The sequence below is a fragment of the Narcine bancroftii genome, chromosome 3, assembly GCF_036971445.1.
Source record: "Narcine bancroftii isolate sNarBan1 chromosome 3, sNarBan1.hap1, whole genome shotgun sequence".
Taxonomy (NCBI): domain Eukaryota; kingdom Metazoa; phylum Chordata; class Chondrichthyes; order Torpediniformes; family Narcinidae; genus Narcine; species Narcine bancroftii.
In genome coordinates, this window is record NC_091471.1 from 154,245,904 (window position 1) to 154,259,807 (window position 13,904).

The 13,904-nt window shown below is 38.7% G+C and overlaps 1 protein-coding gene across 12 annotated transcripts in view; it reads right to left on the bottom strand.

Moving 5' to 3' along the window:
* The window catches only part of sec31a (SEC31 homolog A, COPII coat complex component), a 110,366-nt gene that overhangs the window by 27,234 nt on the left and 69,228 nt on the right, over nucleotides 1-13,904 (bottom strand). For 11 of the 12 annotated variants that reach the window (XM_069925437.1, XM_069925433.1, XM_069925436.1 and 8 more), the window contains 4 exons: nucleotides 11,588-11,761; nucleotides 10,464-10,646; nucleotides 4,329-4,418; nucleotides 2,975-3,110 (listed from right to left, as the gene is read on the bottom strand). In XM_069925437.1, coding sequence (XP_069781538.1) covers nucleotides 2,975-3,110; nucleotides 4,329-4,418; nucleotides 10,464-10,646; nucleotides 11,588-11,761 — 583 coding nt within the window. The remainder of the gene's footprint in view (nucleotides 1-2,974; nucleotides 3,111-4,328; nucleotides 4,419-10,463; nucleotides 10,647-11,587; nucleotides 11,762-13,904) is intronic. The other variant, XM_069925442.1, reaches the window with a different exon arrangement.

Here is a 13,904-nt window from a genome sequence, read left to right on the forward strand (position 1 = left end):
CAAAATACGTTTTACATTGGTATTTAAAAACTTTGGATTAAATTAAATGAGCAAAACTGCCAGAAAGAGGTTGATAATGTTGGCACATTGTGTTGGTTGCCACAGTGACTGTTGAAGCTCCAAAATAGCACCCATGGTGTACACACATTTGTGCGATGAATTGAAGCAATCACCACATAGCTTCCATATGTAGGGAATGTTGGAGTCAATCCTGGTCAGCCTGCAACACTGATTAGATCAGCTCTGCCAAGAAGAATTTAATGCCTCAGCCACAATACTTTAGCAGCTCAACACAGCAGCATCAAGAACAATCCAGCACCCTAATTTCAAATGGATCAGCCACTCGTGACAGATGAATTGCTGATTAGCTCTTTCTATGAGTGTAACAATTTATGAAAATCTAGCCTCGAGTTTCTCAGTAGTCCCATTGATATCATACAAGGGTGCATCCATAGATATCGGTGCCTGGAATGGATCACGATGGGAGAAATGAGCAGAGGGTATTCTGCAGTTCAAGGTGCTCAAATCTCAACTAGACAATATTCACTTAGGTTATTCTCCGACACAAACTGCAACGTAGAGCAAGATGGTATGGTTCAGTGAGAACAATTTTGCTGAAATTTCCCACCTGCAACCACTATGACATGGAGCTAACCGCCAAAGCCCACAGTGATTAATCCCCATCAACCTGGATCCTTGCAACCTGGAGCTGGGTGCAACTGCTCTATCTCTCGGTCTGCCATCTAGTGTTCGCGCAGGAGAGAGAACTGCACTTGGCTTTGAAAAGGAGTTCACCGCAGTTCATGTTCTCCTGCTGGAAAACAGCACTAGGTACTTTTTAGTACCTGCAAAGGGAATGAGGGAGACGGGGCCCCAATGCGTTCAGAGGGAGTGAAGGTGACGGGATCCTAGAGTTTAAAAACAATGGGAAATAGGCTGCTTGTGAATTTAAATGGAAAAAAGCTGCGTAAATTAGATGTCCATCAATTGGACAGCAGATTATCAGAGTTGTACTGTATCTCCCTACAACTCCACTAAGAATCATTGTTGCGGATACAAAATGTGGAAGAATGAGGGATAGTGGTGGAATTCAGCAGCAAGGTTCCTCCAAGTTAATTTCAACCCACTTGTGATCCTAATTAGTTTATACCAATCATCCAATCTTGGTTTAATTCTATAAATACATGCAGCACAATAGATTTACACCAGTGTTTTCTCTTCCCACAAATTCCCTCCTAATTCATTTCACTCTTCCTGCACAAAATTCTAATTGTGTTTCCCTCATTTAACTTGAGGACTTCAAAATACTCACCTCAATTGTTCCACGTGCAGTGACCTCTACACTCTCACTCGCCTGAATGATGAAGTTACTGCTAATCATTTTTAATCGGACAATACTGACCCATATGGTACCTCCCACAGGAATGGAAAATTCTTCTTGAATCCTTAGTGCTTCAAGATTTGAGGTTCAAGCTTCACTTTTAAGTTCAAGTTTTCATTTGTTTACCCCAAATACCCAGAGCACTTAAATGCAAGTATTGAGACAGAAGTTACAAGATGCATTTAATTATAAAATGCGGACTGCCAGACATTTATCACACTTTTCCTGCTCAATGGAAATTCCTTATAGTGAAACGGGAATGCAGAAATGGTATCTGAAAGGATTTGATGGAGAAAAAGATTCAAAACTTTAGATACGTATTTTTTCCTCTGAAAGAAAGCTGATTGTTAAAACCGTTAACATTACAGTATTGAACAAGCAATCAGGTTTCAACCTTTATAAATTTTATTGCCACAGCTGTTGCTAGTTTGGGATCATACAATTTTACAAGTTGCAACTATTTTCAAGATGCATTAAGTGCAGCTAAGTGGATACCTCCAATGGATAACACAAATTTAAGGATCACAAACTTGCTCAAGAAGAGATATTTTCTGAGGGTGAATGATACAACAGTAGTTGGCCTCATTGTCAGTTTATAGAAGGAAGTTGGGAGGCTCATCGAATGGTGCGAGAACACAATCCAAGTCTCAACATGGACAAAAGAAATGATTGAGAATGAAAGTCGACCATTCTCCACTACACATCAGTGGAGTGAATGGAGAGCATGAAGTTCCTTGGGGTGCATCTAATAGACAACCTATCATGGACCCTCATTAGCCAGGAAGATGCAGCAGTGCCTAAAGGAGATTGAGGAGGTCAAGGCTACTGGCCTCCATCTTGCCATCATTTTACAGGAATACAGTTGTGAGTGTCATGTCTGGCTGCATCATTGGGTGGTACAGTAGTTGCAAAGCATCAGACTGGCAGTCAATGCAGAAGATCATCAAAACACCAGAGATCTCCTTTTACTCTATTGAAAACATTCACTGCCATGCTTAAATAGGGCTCAAAGAATTATCAAGGATCCCTATCCTCTAATCACAGTTTTTTTTGACCCAGTATCATCAGGTAGGAAGTACAGGAACATCAGGCTGGGAAATAGGTTCTTCCCACAGGCTATGAGATTGATGAACTTTGGGTCACTTATTAATGAAATTAAGAGAATTATTTCAGAATATTTACTCATGTGCATTTTATATATCTCCATATATGCATGTGATTATTATGTGCAGTGTGAGAAACAATGTGTGGATGTCTGTCTGTGCACACATCTGTCTGGGTGCATCTGTGTACACAATCCAAGTCCTATATGGACAAAAGAAATGATTGAGAATGAAAGTCGACCCTTCTCCACTACACATCAGTGGAGTGAATGGAGAGCATGAAGTTCCTTGGGGTGCATCTAATAGACAACCTGTGTGTCCGTGTGCACCAAGGCCCAGAGAAAAGCTGTTTCACCTGCTTGCATAAATACAATCAGAGGATAACCTTTAACTAAGATCTAACCAAAGTAAAATTAAGATTAAGTTATGATAATGCATCAGATCATATACATGATTCAGAACAGAGGACATGTTACACTATGACACTTACTTGAAGGAAATGTCTGACGGGATCCAACTTGGGAATAGACATAATACGCAGTGGACATTGGGTTTGGTGATTGGATCTGCCCAACAGGGTTGGAAATTGCTTGCAGTGCAAAACCTGGTGGTGGGGGGGCTTCACCCTGAGGAACAAACAGAATAGCCCATGAATTCTTGGAAGCAGACTCAAAGACCAGCATTAATAGGCTAATAGGGAATTTTGTGCCTATTAGTAAGATCAATAAATAAATATATATATAATAGAACTATCTTTTTATTTTCTTTTTAAATGTGATCATCACCCAGAGTGAACTTGGAAGGCATGGATACTAGAAATTGGACATCTTTCTGTGTTGTTCAAAGAAGCAACAAAAGATTTTTTTTCCATCTTTTATCTGCTAAGCTTTTATTTTATTTTTCGCATTCATCAAAAAGAGGACATATCTTATTTTTTTTGAACTCAGCTTTAAAAAAAGTGGGCGGGGCAATAATGGAACCAGTCATATCTCTGGTACAACAACCAACAGCTTCTCCAGCAATCAGGTTCATCAGTCCAGTTAAAGAGGCCTGCTCCAATAGAATTCTTCAAGTAACTGAGCATAAAGTCATTCATCAAAAACTACTAAATGCTTGTCATGACAAATCCTTCAGTTTTTTTGCAACTCTAAATCCTCGCCTTAAATACAAACTTCTGCCCATCCCTAAAAATCCCACATTGAATTAAATGATAATGATGAAGGGCTGTGGAAGTAGGGAGAATAAACCATCCTGAAATATTCTAATTTTACCCCTCTAAGTGTTCCCTGCGCTCCATAGAGACTCTTCAGGAATGCCTGGTGCAGGGAACTTCATCGCAGGATTAGATTAATCTGCATTAACGGTATGTACCGTATGTAACTATTAGTCCACTAAATCACTGAATTCACCCCACCCCCTCCTCCAAATTTAAACAAAATCATATTCAGACAAGATAGCAAAAAAGCAGAGACTGAGCTTAGTTGGTGAGTGAAGCAAAGCAAACTGAAACACTGTGGGATAGAAATGCCTCTTGGTCGGTAGCATTGAAGTAAGGATATAGGTTCTTACACAAGGTCTTCGACCTGAAAATTTCATCTTTTTCTCTTTCCAAAGACAATGTCTGACCTACTGAGTATTCTATCATTTTCTGTTTGTGATAAAGTAGCGACTTTCCACGTTACTCCACTTTGAAAATTCAGTTCTATTGCAGTCAGGAAGCACAGTACAATGTGCAGTTATTTGGCAGGTTTGTTGCTACCAGCCGAGGACTCATTTCTAGCCCCGGTTTCCGATGTGAAAAAGAGACTGGTAATTGAGAGAGCAGAAAATGAACACCATTGTACCTGTGCGTTAGATGTGGAGGTTGGAATAAAGCTGGGAAGGGCAGTGGATGTTTGATTACTCCATGATGTTACAGTAGGGGCTGGTCTAACCTGGAGCAAACAGAGACAGACACCAATAATGGAAAAAATAAAGAATCACGGAACACAAGTAAAGGATGGCATGAAAGCTCCCCGAAACATGCACACACAAAGTAAATAAATACCAAATCCAATATAAAAATACATTCATTCTGAAGAACAATATTACAGATCACATTTTGGAGATGATGCTCAAAAATGATTGTCATGCATGCATTCTGTTCAATTTAGCCCTGCTTTTGTCATGAAGACAAGCAATCAGTACAAACCCATGCACCACATCATGCCACAAAACAGGATTCACAGGTTGGAATCAAGCTTTTGCAAGCATTCACATATGATTTTCCAAGGGTAGTCAGAATGTTTTTACCACAGTAAGGGTGTCAAAAACAAGAGGGCACAGATTCAAAATTAAAAGATGAATTTTAAGGATGGCTAGAGGAAAATATATTTTTTCTTTTATACCTAGAGTGATTGATATTTGGTGTGCTCTGACAGACAAAGCATGGAATTAGATGCCATCGTAATGTTTAACAGATATTTAGACAGGTATTTGAATAGCCACGGCATAGATAGCAGGCAAACAGGATCAGTGTAGATCGCCAAAAAGAATGGTATGGACATGGTAAGACGATTTGCTGACACCAATTACTGGGGACAGACCAAACCAGCAGCTTTTCCCAGTGAAGTACATGTAATTATAGGAAGAAACATATTTGGAGGAGAAAATAAATTGGTTTTGATGGCAGAGTCAAATACAGTGCATACAGTACAGAGATAAAATTGGACCCAATCTGCTTGCCACCAATATGGAAATTTAGCTGAGTGGAGTTTAGTGTACCCATGAGAATATTGAATAATGCATGTCTGGGGTCTATCCTAATATTCATTCCTCCAGAGAGATGATGCAATTAGAGAGAGGGCAAATTACATTTTCAGCTTCAATAAATGGCTTGTGCCATGCTGGATCACCTCAGCTGGACAGCAGAAAGGGAGCACTGGTTTCTATATTTTCCTTGGACATAGAAGGGCAAATGGATCAATGATTCCAGCTGGACCAATGGGCATGCTTGGATCAAGAGCAGCTGCATGCTCTCAGCTCAAGTAAACTCCCAGAATGTGCCAAGTGTCAACAGAATTTACAACCCATTTGCAAGGCACGAGAGGCCTTCCAGACCCTGCCATTCAATACCCTGGCAAGGAGGAGAAAAATCCTAGCCAGACCCCTGTATTTGAACAGAGTGAAAAATATTATTGTCACATATTGCTACACCTGGCATTGCTAAGTTATCAAAACCAGGACTGCTTAATAAGTATTTTCAAACAAGCATTAACCAGGTGCTAGGGGAATTAAACTAATTCAAAATGTGTTAGCAATGGTCTTTTCTTCTCAAACTGACTGTGTTACTTGATCTTAAATCGATTCTGCAGCAGAAGCAATTACGCTGAACTGTTTCTAAAGCTGACAGAAATCAACCCTCTATTACACGTGATCCACTCATAATGGAGCAATATCCGGTTTTAGAAGTTTGCTTCCCAAATCCAATGCTATCAATGAAACAAAATAAAATAAATGGAAATTACATACAACCTTATCACACAGTCAACACATAATGAACTACAATTGGACCACACAACCAGCTCTGTGATTGAGAAAGACAAGGTCCAGGAAGGAACACTTACATTTTACACACACCTACAAATGCCACCTTGTAGTGGCTTCATTCTGAAAAGATTTTGAAAGTGAAAATTATCAAACCACAAACTCAGATGAGCAGAATACATGCGAGGAAATGCCTCTTAACTAGATGCAAAGCAAAACCCTCATCTTTGGAATAACTACTGTGCTAAAGATGTTGAAAATTCTGGAGTAAACAAATTCAATTTGTTAATTTTGTTTCAGAACCATCCAGCTCTCTCTTCCATGAAATCAACTTAGGTACAGTGAAACCAGGAAGTTAAATTAAATAGACTATGGATGTTTCACTACGATGTCAGTGGACAGCATCAGGGGGCTATAATCCATATAAACTTTCTAACAGCATTTCCGAGCATTTTAACCACAGATGTCAAGTGGCATCGCGGTGCAGCAGCTTGAGAAAGTAACTGCAGCCAGCTGCCAACCAAAAAATCTGTCTGCTTCAGTCAATACCCTTGTGACTCTAACTGTGACACCAAAACAACTGGGAATTTATGAAATAACATTAACAACAAAAAAAATCAAAGCAATAAAAAACAAAATGACATAATTTCCCCTGGAGGCAGAAGATCTCCCTTATCCCTTCGCAAAAACAAAGGTGCATCATCAGGAAGTCACATGGAGAAAACACTATACATTCACTTATGTCTAATAGGCAGGGTAACATGAACTTTTAACAAGATATAAATAAAATTGTGTTGTATAATTTTTGTTCAAAATAACCAAATTTACTACCCCACAATTCTTGAGTCATGAAAAATCAAAGTTAACATTTGTCATAACTGTTCAAATTTCTGATATGGTTTGACAAACACTTTTGCTTCACTTAGACATTTCAATTTTTCCACAATCAGTGCAATTTGTGATTCATTCCTTGCATTCCAGTTGCTGGTAGATTAGAACATTATGTTTAATGGCCCCTTTTAACACCATTACAAAGTTAAATCTAATTTTAAATTACGTTTCTAGTTTGAATTAAGACATCTATCACACAGCAAAAATCAGAAAATGCTGGAAATACTTGTCAGGTCAGGAAGAATCCACAGAAAGAGAAAAAGATCATTACCATGGTCTCAACCAGCTATTCTCAACCTATTTTTGGCTCTGGCCCTCCAAGGACTCTGCTCAGAGTATATGGGACTCTCTCCCTGTGAAGCAGTCAAATTTTGCTTTCTTCCGTTCTTCTCTCCTACCCAATACATATAAAACTAAAAATATATTTATGTTATGTGAAGTCCCATTGAGAATGGCTGGTCTAGACCTGAAACCTCAACAGTTTCACTTTCCATGGATGCTTTCTGACCTGCTGAATATTTACGACGTTTCTTTTTAATTTTCTTCCATACGTCATTGCACCTGCTATGTATAACTAGCACATAATACACACTATTTGTCAAATGTTGAACAAAATAACAAAAGAGCTTTCCAATTACTTTCATTGCACTCTCCTATCTCTACAACCCTGCATTTGTTTCCCCTTCAATTATTTATCCAAATTCCTTTTTGGAAGTGAGTGATGAATCTATTCCCAGCATCACTAATGGCAATGTTGGAACAAGTTCAGAGCTTCTCGTTTATATGCTCTGCTGAACTCCAGCTGTTAAGGTCTGAACTAACTTGATGAATGCAGCTATTAAAGCAACCACAGCATCTTTTAATCATTTAAGATATTCAGTACCAGTCAGAGCTTGGTTATTGAAATGATCAAATGATAAATGATGATGCTGCATTTGTTGGAAACACAAATGATTCTGAAGCTAACAGAGGCAACATGGCAAGAACAGAGATGAAAGCACTTCAAATAGTAACCATGATTTCATGTGGGGAGAAGAGTCATCAACCTTCAGGCAACTGTAATTTCACAATTCTCTTGGGTCACCGTTCTGTCTGTTCTTCAGTTAGAGTGGATTGCATTAACATGCATCAATCTTTATACAAATCTAGCATACAATAAATTTCTATACAAAACAAAATAATAAATCAATCACCCTCAGGAACTCTCTGGCGGAAGTCTGAGATGGGGGGCACTGGAGAAAATGTTAAAATTTTGCATTTTTGGAGCTGGAGGTTGAGGAGCAGGAGCCCAGGCCCATGGACAAATTTGCCCACTCCAACAACAGGCCAGGAGACCACAGGAACTATGCACTGGTTTCACTGGTGCCTTCTGATCCTGCTCCCACTTACAATCTAACAGCGCTTAAAACCAAATGATGGGGTAGAGAAGAGAAAAGAAAAATATTTGAATCCTGGGACTTTAATATTGAAAATGAAGCATGCAATGTTTCTAATAGAAGATAGAGGTGAACAATTTATCTAGGATCCAAAATTATTTAGGATTGTATCCCTCTGATCTGGAAAACATCCAAGAATCCAAAGGCCTGATCTAAACAAAAATGCTTTGCCAGCTGAAATTATCTTTGTTTTAAAAAGTTTCTCAACACGTCTCACACTCAGATCAAAAAGCATTAAGATGAGAGTAAGTCTTTAACAATACAAAAAATCACCTTAATTAGTAACATTAATATAAAGGAAGACAAGTTTAAAATGCAAGTTATCTGTTCCTTTTGTTTCCTGCATCTTTTTCCTCCAATCCTCACTGAAATGGAAAGTCATGGCATCAGCCAGGAGTCTGGGCCCTCTAGTTGGTCTCCCTGCTGACACGGTTGGTCTTGTGAATCCATCAGTTGGTTCCATGTTCCACCTTGCATGATCCAATGTCCGGGATTTACTTCAGATTCAATGGTTGAATGCTGGTGGTTCTAAATGGACCCTATAACTGTACATCTGGCTTTCTACTATAATTCCCCTCACGTTATGATTAATCCACCATTCCACCGTGCATTTAAGAAACTTATGGCTTCATTGTAAAATAAATTTATTTGCTAATTTTATTTTTGGAAAAATTGTTAATGAAAATGTATTGTTGACTCGATGTTCATCCATGTGGGGAGCAGAAACCTTCAATTTCCTTTCACTCTGCGTCTGTCGATCCTTTTTTCCAGGTTATATTTCACCCAGGCTTACACTCTCACTCCAGCAGATAATTAATAAATAAATATAACTGCAGAAAATGTGCAAAATTTCAAATAGAAAATAATAATGTCAATGTGGAATATCCCCATAACAACATTTATTACCAATTATTTCTGCATATCAATATTTTTATAGTGTATTTGGACACATTTTTAACTTTTTACTCTTATGTGATTCGGCCTTTTTTGAACACTATGTATAAATACAAGTTGGCATTGATTATCTCAGTCATTCTCATTTGCCCCTTCTTATGGAGCCCGAGAGATCTACAGCACAGAAGCAGGTCCTTCAGCCCAATTTGTCCATGCTGACCAAGCGAGTCACATTCACCTGCATTCGACACATATGATGTTTCCTATCCGTGTATCCGGCAAACTGCCTTCTGAATTGTCCCTGCTTCTACCACTTCCTTTGAAAGCTCATTCCACATAACCCACCACCCGGTCGGTGTGTGAAGGTGCTGTCTCTAATGTTCCTTTTGTTTCCTGCATCTTTTTCCTCCAATCCTCACTGAAATGGAAAGTCATGGCATCAGCCATGTGTCGAATGCAGGTGAATGCGACTCGCTTGGTCAGCATGGACAAATTGGGCTGAAGGACCTGCTTCTGTGCTGTAGATCTCTCGGGCTCCATAAGAAGGTGCAAATGAGAATGACTGAGATAATCAATGCCAACTTGTATTTATACATAGTGTTTAAAAAAGGCCGAATCACATAAGAGTAAAAAGTTAAAAATGTGTCCAAATATGCTATAATATTGATATGCAGAAATAATTCAATATTCCCTTTCTCGTCTTAAATCTATCCCTCCAGTTTTAGATTCCCCTACCTTGAGGAATTTGCTCCTGCAATTTCACTCTTGTCCCATTAGGATACAAGTTATTTGTATGACTTCTACCCAGCTTCAATAGTTTTATTTTTTGCTTTACTTCACAATAATTGTCCTTTTTGACTGTTCCTGTATTATAGAACTATTCTTCTGTGAAAACGGAGAATATCAGGGTTATCAATGAAAGGAGTTCTATAAACAAAGGTTATTAATTAGCAAGTATTCAGTATTGAATTCATGCCAGAATCTTGCTTTATAATATCACAATCCTAGATATTACAGAGCATAGACACTTATCTCATCTAATATAATTAGATACAACAGAGAATGGATATTTAGCTTGGATCATATGATCCACAATGACTGCCCGTTTCTCAAAAGGAAATTCAACATGAAGGCACTTAATCCTATTTCATTTTCATCTATAAAATATGAAATGTTCAGCACAATATAAGAAAAGGTGTCATGACATCAGGTCTAAGAGAGAAATGGCCTCACCTGTGGGTAGTACTGCTGGTTGGGTGCTGTGTGCTGTGGCTGCCCTTGGCCGGGTGAACGAGCGGAACTGGCACTGCCTCTTGGAACTTGATGCTTCCCATGAGAGAAAGGAACCGATTCTTGCCCTGCTGGCTGTTCACCCTGGGCACGGAACAGCCTGTCTCGTAAATGTAAGATCGCCATCTTTAATTTAAAAAAGGGAAATATAGGAAAACAGAGAAGCCAAAAAAGTCTTCACCACACCTTCCTTTAAGGTGGCTGAAATGCTTTCAGTAAGTAACTCATCATTAACATATTATGTCTGTCGAGGATATTTTCTTGTGAAATTAAAATGGTTAAAAAAAAAATTAGGGAATAAAAACAAGCTCTGAAAGAGGAACATTTAAATAAAAAGTGAATTTGGAACTTGAATCCAAAGGAAAAGATGCACAAGAATTCCAAGTGTTTGTATGCCTTGTTGCTTACTTAGAAGTAACCATATCCAAAGCAAACCATAAATAACCCTGCTATGTTTTGCAAACTTACACAATAATACATTTTATAAATCACTGTAAATCCAACTGCAGTTAAAAAGGATAAATAAATCAAACTGCATTCTGTCACATTAATAGAATTACATTGTATGGTGGGTTTTTTCAAGTTTTAAATACTGCTATACTGATTAAAAAGAAAAAGTCAAACAAATAACAATGTGAGCACCTATGTTTTTATACTCCCTTCTCACGTTATAAAACCTTCATGGATCCTTGATGAGTACCTGGTCATAACAGTGTTTTCTTTTTTCTGCTAGCATGTTTGTTATACTAAAAATATGCTGAACCATCATTTTGATCATTATCAATAAAAATCAAAGCTTATTAACTGCAATTTCAGGTGCAGAATTATCCTGTACTTGGCAATATACTGACTAAAAAACAAAGGTAATGAAACTAATAACATACAGGTCTGATATTTTAAATGATTCAATAACTCAAATATTGACAAACCCACTCAATAAATTATGCAAGTATTTCTTTCATGTCTTGCTCTTTAACCACAAATTGCCTGAAGATGGCTGTGATCACAACTATTTCAGATAACATGATAGAGAGTGGGGACAAGGACAAAATACCTTGCATCAGTACCTGATTTGCATCTGTAGGAAGATAAGACAAAGCAGCAGACAGACTTCCTTGGGCAGCTAACAGATAAGCATACTGACTCATCTTCTCTGCTAGAACAGCCCCTACTCCATTATTGTGTGTTCCTTGGGTAAGCTCGATGGCTTTACGCAAAATTACAACTTTCTCAATCAGATCCTGAAAACAAATTTTGAAAAAAAAATGCACAATATCAAAACCTTGGCAATGGAGAATCACCCCCCTGTGTTAGATCATTGGTTTCCATTAGAATTAATCATTGCAAAAGAGACCACAACAGTATGGTGCTGGTAGTTAAACAGAGTATTGAAGATTTCAGCCATTTTTGTAACATAGCCTCGCAGAATTCCTGGTGCATAGACGTTAAATCTGCAGGTTTCTGAACTCTGGGCTGTGTATTTTTATCATGTTAACCCTGTGATCTCCCTTGGATTAGGGGTGTGCAATTTTATAATGTTAAATCTGCTAGTTTCTAAGCACAGGTATGTACATTTTATAATATTAACCCTACTGACTCCTTTGCACAGGACTGCCCCTTTGGATCCAAAGACACAGGGTAACCTTATCATCTTAACTAAAATCGAGTGACATGGAGGGAGATACTATGCCAGCTGGGTGGACTGAAATCTTTACCCGTAGTTGGTCCATTGCTCAGGTGATCCAACCAATTTATGGCACAGTTGCCCTACAAGCACCAAGGTCACTAGTCTAAAACAACATAGCTCACATCCTGTGTCCAGACTCCCAGTCATGGAGTGCTTCTTATCCACATATTAACGGCAAAGAGTACCTCAGGTCTCAGGTTGGCCACTGTATCAGTCCCTCCGTGTAAACAGAAGAGACTTCCACACTAATTCATTCAAAGCACATTACAATCACCTCAACCTTTTACCATTTGATCAGGAAATTATTCTCTGAGCTCAGCAGTTTTCAATACTTTTCTCTTGTTCTGTGTCTTTCAAGAAAGCCTTGTATATGAAACCTAGCACAATAGCACTCAACTCTGTTAAGAATTATACAATTAAATATTCCAACTGTGAGAGATGGGAAAATTGATCTAAAATTATGAACATGGAAGAAACTAAAGTTCATCAGTAAATGGCTGTAACCAGTTCAAACAGGATAAGGTTGGGGCTTAGGATGCAGGAAAGCAGAGTCAGCACGATTAACATAAGAATCTTCTAGTCTTTGTGACAAGACCATAAGACTAAGATAAGGAATGGTAAGGTACAATAGAATGTAGGAAGTTGAGGTAGTCTGGATCAGATAAGGGTCTCCTAGCCCTGGACAGAAGTACCAAGTCATACATTTCTAATTAGCTAACCATACACAGATTTATACATATGAAATTAGCCAACCCTAGATAGAATGAGTCAACTCTGCATATCAAGAGACTGTAGCCCCGAGAATCAGGAAGGTGTGAATAAGAACAATGACATGATGGGGCACCCACAGGATACCCCCTGGTCCTCCAAGTGTACTGAAACTGCACGTAGGCAGGAAGGATTACCTATGCCAAACCCATCCAGGGGGCAGAAGAATGTAAGGGGGAGGGTATTCTGATACTGAAATTGACTGTATAAAAGTTGGGTGAGCCCCAGTATGTGTGTGTATTCCCAGGGTAAGGGGAAGCACCCAATTTTGCACTGTTGTAGTAATAAATGTTCTTTGTTCTCAATTTTTGTCTCGAGCAATTTCTTTAAAGGTACTTTAATTTCTAACACAACAAATGGTTTGCAACCCAGGTTTGAATCTGACAGTCTTAAGGAGTTTATATGCTCTCCCAATGTCCATGTGGGTTTCCTCCAGGTGCTCCTGTTTTCTCCCACATTTCAAAGATGTACGGGCTAAATGATCACATGGGTGTATTTGGACAGTGTGGCTCATGGGCTGGAAAGGCCCGTTACATCTCTAAATTACCATATATGCCGACATACAAGATGGTCCTCCAACTTTAAAAATGTCACCCCAAAACCAGGGGTTACTTATACACCAAGGATAAAAACCGAACCTTAACAGCAAAGTCTCAGTGCCCTCCCGCTTGATCTATCCGGCCTGTACAGGCTTTAAACAGCCTGTTATAGGAGCTGATGATGGTTTATTTGAAAATATGCTCATAAAATTTCACCCTTTACTGGATAGTTTGCTTTTAAAATACAGGGTGTATTGTGAATTAGTGTATTAAATATGCCGAGCAGCATCACTCCACTGGTCAGTGGTTAAGTGCCAGAATTGGAGCAAAATTGTACAGGGAGAACAGCTCAAAACCTACATTTTAGGTGGAAATTCAGGGGGTCTCATA